The sequence below is a fragment of the Myxocyprinus asiaticus genome, chromosome 25, assembly GCF_019703515.2.
Source record: "Myxocyprinus asiaticus isolate MX2 ecotype Aquarium Trade chromosome 25, UBuf_Myxa_2, whole genome shotgun sequence".
Taxonomy (NCBI): domain Eukaryota; kingdom Metazoa; phylum Chordata; class Actinopteri; order Cypriniformes; family Catostomidae; genus Myxocyprinus; species Myxocyprinus asiaticus.
Window position 1 is genome coordinate 31652288 of NC_059368.1, and position 15243 is coordinate 31667530.

At 37.3% G+C, this 15243-nt stretch overlaps 1 protein-coding gene across 1 annotated transcript; it reads right to left on the reverse strand.

The window, feature by feature from the left end:
• Positions 1-1231: 1231 nt before the first annotated feature.
• On the reverse strand, positions 1232-14448 carry LOC127416110 (polyisoprenoid diphosphate/phosphate phosphohydrolase PLPP6). The gene is made up of 2 exons (XM_051655259.1): positions 13798-14448; positions 1232-5607 (listed from the first exon to the last, which is right to left on the reverse strand). Exons 1-2 carry the CDS (start codon positions 14279-14281, stop codon positions 5240-5242), a joined length of 852 nt encoding a protein of 283 aa, XP_051511219.1. The 5' UTR covers positions 14282-14448; the 3' UTR covers positions 1232-5239.
• Between the last annotated feature and the right edge of the window lie 795 nt (positions 14449-15243).

A 15243-nucleotide genomic window follows, 5' to 3' on the forward strand; every position in this document is an offset into this window, starting at 1 on the left:
ATGTCAGGATGAGCCTGCAGGAACGGTACCACATGAGGGAGGAGGATGTCTTCCCTGTAACGCACAGCATTGTGATTGCCTGCAATGACAACAAGGTCGGTCCGATGATGCTGTGACACACCGCCCCAGACCATGACGGACCCTCCACCTCCAAATTGATCCCGCTCCAGAGTACAGGTCTCGGTGTAACGCTCATTCCTTTGACGATAAACGCGAGTCCGACCATCACCCCTGGTGAGACAAAACCGTGACTCGTCAGTGAAGAGCACTTTTTGCCAGTCCTGTCTGGTCCAGTGAAGGGTTTGTGCCCATATGCTACGTTGTTGCCGGTGATGTCTGGTAAGGACTTGCCTTACAACAGGCCTACAAGCCCTCAGTCCAGCCTCTCTCAGTCTATTGCGGACAGTCTGAGCACTGATGGAGGTATTGTGCATTCCTGGTGTAACTTGGGCAGTTGTTGTTGCCATCCTGTACCTGTCCCGCAGGTGTGATATTCGGATGTACCGATCCTGTGCAGGTCTTTTTACACGTGGTCTGCCACTGTGATGATGATCAGCTGTCCTTCCTGTCTCCCTGTAGCGCGGTCTTAGGCGTCTCACAGTACGGACATTGCAATTTATTGCCCTGGCCACATCTGCAGTCCTCATGCCTCCACGCAGCATGCCTAAGGCACATTCACGCAGATGAGCAGGGACCCTGGGTATCTTTCTTTTGGTGTTTTTCAGAGTCAGTAGAAAGGTCTCTTTAGTGTCCTAAGTTTTTATAACTGTGACCTTAATTGCCTACTGTCTGTAAGCTGTTAGTGTCTTAACGACTGTTCCACAGGTGCATGTTAATTAATTGTTTATGGTTCATTGAACAAGCATGGAAAACATTGTTTAAACCCTTTTAAATAAAGATCTGTAAAGTTATTTGTATTTTTACAAAATTATCTTTAAAATACAGTGTCCTGAAAAAGGGAAGTTTCTTTTTTTGCTGAGTTTATTTACCTCAAATCAAAGCCATCCCTGAAACCGCCTCAGAAAGGAATTTCAAACGGTCTATTTCACTAGTCTTGTCTTTTAAGTCAGACTGAGTACAGATATCAAACAGAATAAAAAAGGAGGCTGTTGTAATAGCTTGTAAAGACTATTTGTTCATTTATTTCCCAGACTACTTCTGTTTCATGGGTTTAAAGATTTACTTTCAGGGATAATAGTTATTTGAAAAAAAAAAAGAAAAAAAAAAGAAGCCAAGGCATCTTTATATTTATTTAGAAAATACAATCACATTATGATCAATGTAAAGTATATTTAACATGTTGCAAATTTGTATAACATATTCAAATATAATGAACAGTCAAAGCAGCTACCACATTAAGCTCTGAATCCCTTGTAGTGATTTTCATCAATACAATTCACATGGCCACTTATTACTACACACCATACAATGGTCAAATGTCAAGATTTTTATTTACTGTATAGTGATAACTGGTGAAGCAACTTTAACTGACTCAAGAAGAATGTAAACCCCAAAAACCTTAATATCAAATGAAAACCTCTTCTATATTACCTCTCAGTCAAACAAAAGAAAAAAGAAAAGCTATACACATGGTCTCTAGCAAACAAAAACATCACCAGAACGTCACAATGTTATTGCAATTTAAAAATATCATTTTTATTATTTGTATTGGTTGCCATCTGTCACTTATATTGTTATATTGCACAAATGACCAATGATTGTACTTTCATGAAGATAAAACTCAGTTATTGCAAAGGAGAAATGTGCAAAATGGTTGTCTTGAACAGTCAAAACACCCACGACTTTCACCAGCAACATATTACTTGGGCTGCCAGAGGAGAAATAAGTCAAATCAGAGAATGAAGAAAAGTTAAATATCTAGATTTTGGGGGTGGATTTGTCAACAAATATTTGATGCGTGAAAATCCCAGGAGATAAGCAGTTACAGAAATACTCAAACCAGCCCGTCTAGCACCAACAATCATGCCATGGTCCAAATCACTGAGATCAAAATTTTTCCCCATTCTGATGGTTGATGTGAACATTAACGGGTAGATACGGGTCAGAAGCTCCTGACCCGTATCTGCATGATTTTATGCACTGCACTGCAGCCACACGATTGGCTGATTAGATAATCGCATGGATGATTGTTAAGTGCCATATGGGCTGGTTTTTTCTGATTAACCCTTTTCAGACACATGAAACAGAAAAGCAAACATATATACACCGATTCAACTTTTAACCCCCATAATTCCCTTTCGCCCTCCCAATCCCTGACCCCCAACAAACATCCCTATGGTCCAATTTGAGAATACACACAAAAAAAAAAAAAAATATATAAAAGAAAATAAAAATCACACACATTTAAATCTACACATCTCTGTCCACTTCCCCTCCCCGAGAGCCCTCCAAATATGCCAAATAGCTGCCCAATTTTCCATTAAACAATTTCAAGTTCCCCTGCCTTCTATATGACATTTCTTCGAATGCCGCCACCCTGCCCAACTCTATGCACCACTCCTGAAATGAGGGCGATCCAGCCGACCTCCATCCCCTAAGGATGACCTGCCTGCTGATCATAACACTGGCTAGGACCCAATTTTTTATATATTTATCCCCTATATTAATGAAATTAAATTTGAGTATCCAATACGTCACACATAAAACTCTGAACCCTCAACCAAAAATCTTGGATCTTAACACACCACCAAAAAACATTGGTTTTGTCCCCATCTTCTGATTGGCATCGCCAGCAGGTGGGAGTGTCTTTAAGACCAAGCCAATGCAATCTGGAGGGGGTCCAGATGGGCTGGTTTGAGTATTTCTGTAACTGCTGATCCCCTGGGATTTTCATGCACAACAGTCTCTAGAATTTACTCTGAATGGTGCCAAAAACAAAAAACATCCAGTAAGCATCAGTTCTGTGGACAGAAATGCCTTGTTGATGAGAGAGGTCAACAGAGAATGGCCAGACTGGTTCAAACTGACAAAGTCTACGGTAACTCAGATAACAGCTCTGTACAATTGTGGTGAGAAGAATATCATCTCAGAATGTTATTCTGAGATGCGGGTTGGCGCTGCTTTGGCGGCACGAGGGAGTCCTACACAATATTTGGCAGGTGGTTTTAATGTTGTGGCTGATCGGTGTATAAGGTCCAAATGCTTTTTTGTATACTTTTTTAAATACATGGACATGTATTTAATGGTACCATAATATGCAAGGCATTCTCTGAAGTACACTACCATTCAAAAGTTTAGGGTCACTTACTCATTCTTTATTTTTTTTATTTTTTTCACATTTTAGAATAATAGTAAACTAACTATGGAATAATAGAAATGGATATATAGGAATTATGTTGTGAATAAACAAAATCCAAAATAAATCAAAACTGTGTTATATTTTAGCATCTTCAAAGTAGTCACCCTTTGCCTAGAATTTGCAGACAAGTACTCTTGACATTTTCTCAGCCAACTTCTTGAGGTATCACCCTGGGATGCTTTTTAAAGCCATCTATATGCTGGGCACTTATTGGCTGCTTTTCTTAATTATCCGGCCCAAGTCATCAATTTAAAAAAAAAAAAAAAAAAATGTAAAATAAAATTTTCGTTTTGTAATTATATAAATTAATATGGTGGCACAAATATCTTTTTGTCTACAAAACTAATTTCAAACATTTAAGCATACGCCTTCAGATCAAATGATTTTTAAGATCATGAGAAACATTTCAGTCAAGTGACCCCAAACCTTTGAACGGTAGTGTATGTAGAAGTGTCAACAATATCAGTAAATACCATGGTACATGATTATTGTAATCACTCAGTTCAATTTTATATCAAAGTGCCATGCAATGTAAACCCTAATGTTATCATTACTGGAAAAATCAAGTTAATTTCTAAAGTCTTTATTAAACATTACTTGAAATGTCAAGTTTTGAGCTGATAACTAAAATATCAAGTTCCTCGAACTTATTTTTCTTAAAAATCCATAGACTTAAGATTTTAAGTATTAATAACTCAAACTATTGAGTACAAAATTAATGCTATGGGGAATACCCACAATGCCTTGCGCTTGAATTATTTAATTTGGTTTCCTTGGTCAAAGGGAACATATGGGGGCAATTAAAATACCACCACGAACTTACTGGATGCCACCCTTAGCTCGACTCTTGCCACCCCAGGCAAAAAATTCCTGGACATACCCCTGAATATATGCCATCAGTTTTGAAGCATATCATGCATTTCCAAGTTTCAAAGACCATAGGTGAAAAACAATATTCTACTTCATAGATTAAGATTCATAGATTGAGTCAAAAAGTGCAATAACATTTATCAGGACAAGTGTGGTCACAATAAAACATAAAAAGTGATACAATATCAATACAGACAATGACTATAACACTTAACTGAGACACAAACACAGAACAATGAAACAGAGCATTTCTATACTCATTAAAACCCAGAAATTGCACCACACTAATTTTTTAGACCCCCCCAAACTTCAGAGATATGAAATTCAACAGAACTTCAAACACAACTACTCCCACGTAAATTTCTACTGAGGACACTGCACTGCACATCATCAAGGCATTGGAGCCACACTGAAGTTCACCCCATGATTTTCAAATTTCCTGTTAATTAAAGTTTCACTTATTCAGAGTTTTCTTATTAATTAGAGGTAAAACTCTGGCTGGTGTAAAAAAATGGAGGCAGATTCTTCAAGTTGATGGCTATTGTTTCAGGTTTTATAAGTGTCATATCACAATGGTGATGTTGTCATATCCTGCAGTTTAACAAACATATCAGAAGTCATAGTCCACCCCAAAAGTTAAAACTACTTCCCTATAATTTCTTGATGTGTGCCAATCCTCAAAATGGCAGGACATGATGCCAGATGCTTCATCAAAACTGCTGAAATCTATCCAGTCTCAGAGTATTGACACAAATTAAGTAATGAAAGAAAGGAAGACTGACAAATAACTTTAAGTAAAGGAATGAAATCGATATTCACTGCTCCCTAACAATCCAAATCAAACTAAAACCATGGACATTGCTGGGAGATTATTAATGAGATTACTATCTTACATTCGAAGACGCAAAAACAAATGCAGTAAACCCACGTTAAGCAACTTGACTGACAACATGGAATTATTACCAGCATACTGGCAGCAATTGAATGAGTCTAGATCCACCATATAATGAGCCCTAAGATATCAAGACCTCTTTAAGTTCTCATAGCTTCTCAATCAAGCTGTCCAATTGAGTTTTGCAACATGACTGGAGACAACCAGAGCATCTCAACCAAATTATATTGCCAGTAGCCCATGAAGAAACCAAACGCAACATCAGTCACATTATGGCGCCCAAGGAGAACCCTAGAAAAACCAACAACAGTGGCCCAGAGCAGGACAAGCACACGGAGTGGGGCTGCCAGAACCAGATGGGCCAATAGGAAGCGGGCACACATTGCGGCACGTGTGGCATGGCCTGATGGGAATGAATAGCGGTCCACAGAGAACGTGGCAAACATGTCCATACGGTTATGGGTCGGACGTCGACGGCGCACCACGGCCTTCACCATGCCAACCAGCACCAGGTCCAGAACCAAGGCTGAAAAAGAGGGAAGAGACAGAGAGTTAAATAAAGAAATGTGAGAAACTACATAACTGAGAGATAATGTAAGCTCCCCCAGCTGAGTCTGGATTCTCAAGGTTTTTTCTCTCCACTAACTTATTGAGTTTCCCTCTAATTAACATCTTTGGAGTTTTTTCCTTGCCACAATCACCTTTGGCTTGCTCACTAAGGACCATAAGAAATTAAGACATGATTTTCCTCAAAGCTGTACACTGGGAACAATAAGACATTTAAAAAGTCTCTCATCATTTACTCACCCTCCTGGCATCCCAGATGTGTATGAATTTCTTTCTTCTGCAGATCACAAACTAAGATTTTTAGAAGAATATTTCAGCTCTGTAGGTCCATACAATGGAAGTGAATGGGTGCCAATATTTTGAAGCTCCAAAATCCACAAAGGCATCATAAAAGTAATCCATATGACTCCAGTGGTTAAGTCCATGTGTTCAGACACGATATTATAGGTGTGAGTGAGAAACAGATCGATATTTAAGTCATTTTTTTAATCATAAATTCTCCTCCCTGCCCAGTAGGGGGCGATATGCATGATGAATGAGAATCACCAAAAACAGAAGGAGAAAGTGATTGTGAAGGAAAAGGGACTTAAATATTGATCTGTTTCTCACCCACACCTATCATATCACTTCAGAGGACATGGATTTAACCACCCGAGTACTTTTATGTTGCCCTTATGTGGATTTTGGAGCTTAAAAATTTTGGCATCCATTCACTTGCATTGTATGGACCTACAGAGCTGAGAAATTCTTCTAATAATCTCCATTTGTGTTCAGCAGATGAAAGAAAGTCATACACATCTGGGATGGCATGAGGGTGAGTAAATGATGAGAGAATTTTCATTTTTGGGTGAACTAACCCTTTAAGGCATGATCTTCCATAAAGCTGCTTTGAAATTATGTGTATTGTGAAAAGTGCAAATACAAATAAAATTGATGACTTGAATTGACTTCACTTGTAAACTTTTGTTCACCAGGCAAAAACTGACACAAGAGTCAAATATTTAGGGTTATGGGTTTGTTTAAATAGTGCTCTGATAATAAGTAGGTGATGCTGGGATTTTGGGACATATTACTGCAATTACAACAGAGTTATTCAGAGAATACAATGACAAAAATGTATAATCCCCTGCATCATCCATTCAGACAACATTAGCAGCAAGCACTTAATCTGATTTGTCTGCCTATAACACAGATACTAGAAATCGACCGATAGTGGATTTGGCCGATACAGATAACTAAGGTGGTGGAAACGACAGATAACCGATTAATCGGCCGATGGTTTTGAAAATCGAATGTAAAAAAATGTCTTAGACTTTCCTTACTATACCGGGCACAGACATAGAGGCTACAAGAGTCCAAAATAATAAAAGTCCCAGATACTGTTTATTGTTCAACCAAAATCCCAATAATAACAAGAAAAAAAAAAAAAAAAAAGAATATTAGGTGCATAACGTGGGATTTTTACCTCTAAACAAGCCTTAACACACTGGGAACTCTTATTTTGAATTGAGAGTTCAAACCTGGCTCTGTTACAATTCTCTATAGTTATATAGGCTATAAAAATCCTAATTTTGTAAATAGACTAGTTGAGCTTTAATAAGGAATAAGGTTAATAATTATTCACAAGATACGAAGAGACAAAATGTATGTGCTGACGAGGCACGTTTTTATATGGTCCCAATTTCTTTGCATGCCCTCGCTTCAATTTAGAACACTTGATTATTGTATCCAAATCACAAAATACGCATCGAAGAATAAAAATATGGATGAATATCGTCAATGACGACAGACCTAGATGTAGCAATTCCCCACGAGGCATCAGTGATTGTTTTTATTTTCCTTCTAGAAGTCGTTGTTATACTGTAGAACCAAGCCGTTCTAAATGTAGAATCCTCTAGCGACGGCAACAGAGGAACGAGGGGGAATAAAAACAAAAAACCATCGGCATTGAATTTTGCCGATAACCGATAGTTCAAAGCAACTATCATAGGCACAGGCACAGATTAGTCTGTAATACTGATATATTGGTCAACCTGTAACCGATACATCTTTTTCTCCTTTCTCTAATAGCACACAGCACTTGGTTCAGTGCCAAATGTAAGCAGTCAGCCCAGGAGTGTAATCGTTTCATTTCTCTTTTTGTCCAATTCCATAGCAACACCACTTTTTCATCTTCTCCATTACCGCAAGCTGAGCAGGCCATCGAGTTCATACTTAGTCAGTGTAAGTGAATGGGATGCCAAAGTAACAGGAATGTCCGTCGAATTACATAATTGCCATATTGGGATTGGTTAGTGGATGTCTATCACTCTATTTCTTCTTTGGAAACACTGCCAAGATCCATGATAAATAAAACCGTAGACCTCCACAGGCAACAAACAAGAAGCCTTTTGCATTTGAATAAGGTTGGCAATAAGCCACATTAATAATGGAAAGTAGAGATGAATTGACACCTGCTTAATCTGGACATACCTTTGACATTAAAACATATGAGTGAGGGAAAGAGTGATCCAAAAGAAAAAGATCAGGGGTGTATAAGCTGGTCAAGAGGGAGGAGAGGAAGTGGATATCGATTTGCTTCCTACATCTTAGAGGGAAATGAGTCTGAAAAAGGACAAGAAAGAGAGGAGAATGCAGAAGTGTACAAGAAATCAAAAATGACACAGACCATTGTCAGTCTATATGATGGCTCATGAAAGGGTGACATCGGTGATCATATAATTACTCTTTTAAAGGAATGTTCCGTGTTCAATACAAGTAAGCTCTATTTTGTGGCATGCTCTCGATTACCACTGTAATTACACATTACCACTTGCGCCTCAATTTTGAAAAACAAACCAAAAACACTGTAATGGACTTTAAAAAACAAAAAAAAAACATATCCACAATACTTAAATATTTTATCCCAGATAGGTACGTCTCAGAAATGTCTGTTTCAGATATTTTCATCTTTAAAGCATCACAATCTAATTAAAATCTACCAAACATCCTAAAAAGATCAGATTTACAAACATTCAAAATCATAAACGCCTCAAAGACATCTGCTGAATGTCTTACTGACATCTGAGACATATATTGACATCCGTCTTATAGACGTATTGCAGATGAGCAAACAAGGTAAAAAAATATGTCTTCCAAATGTAAACAAACACATCAAACAGACGTCTGGGTGATGTACGTGTGCTATGCTTTCCAGATGAAACACTTTTAATGGAATAGTTCACCCATAAATGAAATTCTTTCATCATTTACTCACCATCATGCCATCCCAGATGTGTATGACTTTCTTTTTTCTGCTGAACAAAAATAAAGGTTTTTAGAAGAATAACTCAGCTCTGTTGGTCCTTACAATGCAAGGGAATGGTGACCAGAACTCAAAAGTTTCAAAAAAGCATATAAACGCAACATAATGGTAATCCATACCACTCCGGTTAAATCCATATCTTCTGAAATGATATGATAGGTGTGGGTGAGAAACAGATCATTATTGAAGTCCTTTTTTCACTGTAAATTAGTGCCCAAACGATTTATCGGTCAGCCAATATTAGCCTTTCACAGATATATCGTATCGGCGTATATGTTTACCGATATGCGCTTATATGAAAACTTTTTTTTCAGAACATATAATGCAGAAAACAATGCTTGGAGTGATTTAGAATTGGTGTCATAACGTAGTTTGTCCAACAGAGCGTGCTCCGGCTCCACTGTTTACAGAGCTGAGCTGACTGTGGTTCTGCTGACTGTGCGGAGTTAAGCGGTGCGGAGTTAAGCGGTGTCTTCTCGGGAAGTTGCTAACTAGTTTGTGAAATACATAATGGAAAGTTAATAAAACATGGCCCCATCATTTTCCCTTTTCAGTATAACTAAAATAACGTTCAACCTGTCCCTGACAACCATGTTACTCATGTCTGTTTGCTGTTAGCCAGCTATAGCTTGTCAGTGCAGTCAGTAACGTAGCAGATTGAAAGGTAAGCATTAGGGATGCACCGATACCACTTTTTCTCTTCCGATCCGATATCGGAAATCTCAGCATCGGCCGATACCGATCCCGATACCGTGTTGTTTTTTTTGCATAATCAGTTTAGAATATCTTTACATTATTGTGTGGAACTAATTGGGGGTACTCTTTAATACGTAAAGAAACACAAACCTCTAACTACACATTATTTCAATATAAATGTATAGCTTATTAAGAAAAAACGTTATTGTTAACTAGTATACTGGATAATGTAGCAGCAAAATTAACAGTAATTCCAGTATAAGTCATCAGTTTTTTTTTTTTTTTTTTTGGCAAAATGTTTTCAACTTGTATCTGGACTTTAAAGGATTCAGATCTCTTTTTTAAAGAGATTTAGTTGTAAGATTTCAGCTCACTTTTCATTCACAGTTATTTTTTGGAACCCATTCAACTTAAATATTGTTATAATTTGTAAACAAATGATAATAATAATAATAATATATTATAACAGTAATATATAGTAATATATCTCAATCGTGCACCTTTTGTCACGGATCCACCGGTCTTTCTCTCTCTTTCTCCCTCACTGCAGACACAGCGCTCACTCTCCCCTGAGTTCTGATTACACGCACCTGCATATCATTAGTGGCTAATCAAGGACTGCATATATACCCCGCTTTCACACACACTCTTTGTCTGTTCTCATCGATAGTATCTCTGAGACTCCAGACCTTTCTACTATGTCAAACATACCTGTGTCTTCATTATTGCCTGCAAGTATCATAAGACTGTTGTGAGTTATCTGTTCATCGTGTCTGTCCCCTGTCTGGATATTACTCACCTGCTGTTTGCCACTCTGCTCAACTGGATTTACTAACAATGTTTACATCACTGTTTCAATCATCTGTTCAATAAACCCTGCTACTGAGTTCATATCTCTCTGTGACACCTTTAACTTTTAAACCCTCACGCTTTTATTTTGACATTCTGAACTCTCCAGGAAGTCCTGTACGTGTCTGTTTGTAGGAAAGTTCACAGTAGTTTAATTCGCTTATTCAAATTATGGTAAAAATGCACCTCTGGTGCTGTTCTACATGCATATTATAAGTGAGCATCTATTATAAACTATTGAGCATCTACATCTGAGATGTTGTTCGTGAGTAACGCTCAAATATTGTGCACTGTTGTGAAGGCTAAAAATAGGCACGCGTGTGTGGAAACAGAACAGCGCCATTCAATAACACGCTGGAGCTGCGCATGCATTTTATATATTTATAAAACACAGCCTTTTGTGATTCACAGAGCTATTGCACATCTTCAAGTGGCTTTGGATAAAATGCACAAGTCATATGAACTACTTTGTGTTTTAATGGTCCTTTTGTCATTTTTTGAGCTTGACAATAACGAACATGACTAATGCACAGTATCAGATTTGGATTGGGCTGGTCAGACCGATACCTGATCTGTTTAAAAACGTCAGTATCGGAGCCGATACCGATCCAGATATCGGATTGGTGCGTCCCATGTAAGCATCAGAGCATCTTTTTGCTGCTCAACAGACAACGTTGCGGTGGTGGATTGTGTCTGTTGAGTGCTGATTTCATGATACGTTGTTACCTAGTTGGTGAGACGCAATGCTGGAAAGTAAATAAAGTCCATCTTTTACTCTCCGTGACAACAAGCTTATAGCTAACTAGCTAATCACGTAGCTACTTTCATTGTTGTCAGCTGAGTGGAAGCTAATGAGTAAACAAATATTCACCAAATTGTTTTGTTCAGGATTTGCAGTTTGGTACCCCCTTCAACCGAACAATTCCAGTCGTTGCATTTAAAATGTAATATTTAAAAGTCTGGTTTTCCACCGTTGAAAGTTTCCTCTGAACTTGTATAACAGAATACAGTGTAACACCGCTGCCACTGTTTATCTCTTTATTCGGCAGGTGTAAATGCTTCTTGTTTTACAACCTGCCAATAACTGACTAGCAGTATTAAAATAGTCAGCATTTGACTGATACTAAACAGTACTACTGATGTTTATTTAGCTATTTATTTTATTTGTATTTATTCTTTATTTACATGGTCAACATTTGACTGACACTAAACAGTACTGATGTTTATTTAGCTATTTATTTTATTTGTATTTTTTTATTTTAATGGGCAGCATTTGACTGATACTAAACAGTACTGATGTTTATTTAGCTATTTATTTTATTTTTATTTATTCTTTATTTAAATGGTCAGCATTTGACTGATACTAAACAGTACTGATGTTTATTTAACTATTTATTTTAATGGTCAGCATTTGACTGATACTAAACAGTACTGATGTTTATTTAACTATTTTATTTTTATTTATTCTTTATTTTAATGGTCAGCATTTGACTGATACTAAACATACAGTACTGATATTTATTCAGCTATTTATTGTATTTTTATTTATTCTTTATTTTAATGGTCAGCAATTGACTGATACTAAACAGTATTGATGTTTATTTAGCTATTTATTTTATTTATTCTTTATTTAAATGGTCAGCATTTGACTGATACTAAACAGTACTGATGTTTATTTAACTATTTATTTTATTTTTATTTATTCTTTATTTTAATGGTCAGCAATTGACTGATACTAAACAGTACTACTTATGTTTATTTAGCTATTTATTTTATTTTTATTTATTCTTTATTTAAATGGTCAGCATTTGACTGATACTAAACAGTACTGATGTTTATTTAGCTATTTATTTTATTTTTTATTTATTCTTTATTTTAATGGTCAGCATTTGACTGATACTAAACAGTAATGATGTTTATTTAGCTATTTATTGTATTTTTATTTATTTTAATGGTCAGCAAGTGACTGATGCTAAACAGTACTACTTATGTTTATTTAGCTATTTATTTTATTTTTATTTATTCTTTATTTTTATGGTCAGCATTTGACTGATACTAAACAGTAATACTGATGTTTATTTAGCTATTTATTTTATTTTTATTCTTTATTAAAATGGTCAGCATTTGACTGATACTAAACAAAGTACTGATTTTTCATATTCATATGCATACTTTGTTCATACAGTATATTTCTTCTTTCTCTTATTTTATTGTTTTTTAATTGTGTTTTTTTTTTACTTCTATTTTTACTCCTTATCTATCTATCTATCTATCTATATATATATAATTTTTATCATAAACTGTGGGGAGAAAAGTCGTACCAAGAATTTCACTACATGTCGTACTGTGTATGGTTATGTATGTGACCAATAAAACTTGAAAGTGTTGCATAGTCATATTAGTGCAAAATCGGTGAATTTTCCCTCTCTAAAATTGGTACCAGTCTCAAAAATCCCATATCGTCAGGCTCTACTGTAAATCTCTACATTTGATCAGCCCCGACCAGCAGGTGGCTGAATGTGAAAGTCACTTCCACACCAGAATGTGGAAGTGAAAGTGTAGATTTTCGGTAAAAACAACTTAAAAATTGATCTGTTTCTCACCCACACCTATCATATTGCTTCTGAAGACATGGATTAATCCACTGGAGTCTTATGGATTACTTCTATGCTGCCTTTATGTCCCTTTTGGACCTTCAAAGGTCTGGTCACCATTCACTTGCATTGTATGGACCAACAGAGCTGAAATATTCTTCTAAAAATCTTTGTATTTTGAAGAAGAAAGAAAGCTATACACATCTGTAATGGCATGAAGGTGAGTAGATGATGAGACAATTGTCACCTTTTGGGTGAACTATTACTTTAATGTGCAGTTACATATCCAAACTTTCAACTCATGTCATGACCCGCCAACTTTCGCATCCGCAAGGATACTAGAAATGGAAATGACATAACTTTTTACATATAGCCACTAAATAATCTCTGATATAGCATAACCAGAAGTTCGTCTGCCTAGAACAGTAGATTCACAGCTAAATGGACGATTTAGACTTTACTGCCCAAATAACACCGATTTTTGTACAGAAGAATCAATAAGTGCTTTAACAAAAATACGGGCTTCACATTTTTACTTGTAGACCCCTATGGAAAGCCTTTTCCCATAAGACTTCCGTTGTTACAGCATTACTGTAAACGTGATTTGTGTTTGTTTTTACGAGCAATTTATAATTGCTGTCTGTGGTAAAGCTATTTTGAACCTGGAACACTTTAACAGAAAGACCCAGCTATAGAAGCGCATTACCCATGAGGAGATTCAGCATGACCTCCTGACCGGCGGCACTGTCGCTTTTATACAGGCAGTACGCGGCACCGGCCAGCCACGGAATCCCGTGCCCGGTGATCTCGATGAGCTTCATGAGTGGCCGCACGCTGCCCCAGGACGAATCCTCACAGGCGCATACACCGAGCCGCTTCGACAACCACAGGTCGATCGCCAGCAGAGAGCTGAGCGCTATCCCGATGAAAGACGGATTTAATTTCATGCAGTCTTCCTCCGGTAACTGTTGCCCGCCGGTGGAGGAAGTGGAGGAACCCGAGCCACGGCGTCGGTTGGGGCTCTCGGAGGCTCGGAGCCGCGCTGAGGTGGGATCGGAGCCCTGTCTCTGCAGCAGGTTTGGCGGAGGAGTTCGGCTCAATGAAATGAACTCATAGCGCCCGTTTCCACCGCCGGGACACGGAACACTGCCGCTGCGCCCAGCGCTGCTCCGCGCTTTCGGAGAAGGCATTTTACTTCAAGTATGCCAAGGCAGGTTAGTGCGATATAACTTGAGTGTCTTCGCTTTTATATGGCTTTTGAGTTTCTCGTTTCTCAGATCATCGTTTTTACAGGTGACAACAAAGATCTCGTTCAACTGTACTGCCGTGCAGCGCCATCTTTAACCAGCAACAGCAGCTCTATGAGCAATGCACACTGGGAAATGTTGTATTCTACAACCGTGTGAATGCAATAAAAACAATTACAGTAATTGTATTATTATTAATTAATTATTGAGTATTAAAGAACAATCGTTGGATGGGATGACCCCCCCCCCCACCCCACAAAAAAAAAAAAAAAAAAAAAAAAGACACAAAAAAAAAAAAAAACAGACTACAATGTCACTTGATGCAAAGGGTGCATGCTGTTGGGTTATGTATATCACACTTCCATGACATGCTGAACACTAGTGTGAAACATCATGTCCTGTATCTTGCCCACATATCCCACATTGACGCACTGTGTTTTATGATCAGCAAATGCTGCATAGGCCTATAATGTCAAGCAGAATCTGTCCAGGGCCCATGCTACATTGTGAATTCTTTTTTAAATATTGAATTACAGAAACTATATATTTAAATAAATAAAATGCTGGTCATATAAATATAGGCTATTTTTTTATTTTTATTCACATGAACACAAACACAGGAAATCAAGCATACACATACAGTACATAACACCACTCAGCAAAGAAGGTTGTAGATAGAGGACACATACACAAACATATGAAGATACTATAGTTTTCATAGTTAGGCATGTTTGAGATAAGAAAGTTATGTTTTTTGGAAATGCATTGGATCTTTCTTTCGTCAAGTTACTGTCTATGTCATGTTGCTGTAATTTTTGTTGTTTCAGTCAATATTAAAGTACTGAAAGAACTATAAGTGTCACATTAGCATTTTTTGCTGGTTTGATGGAGTTTAGAAAGTAACT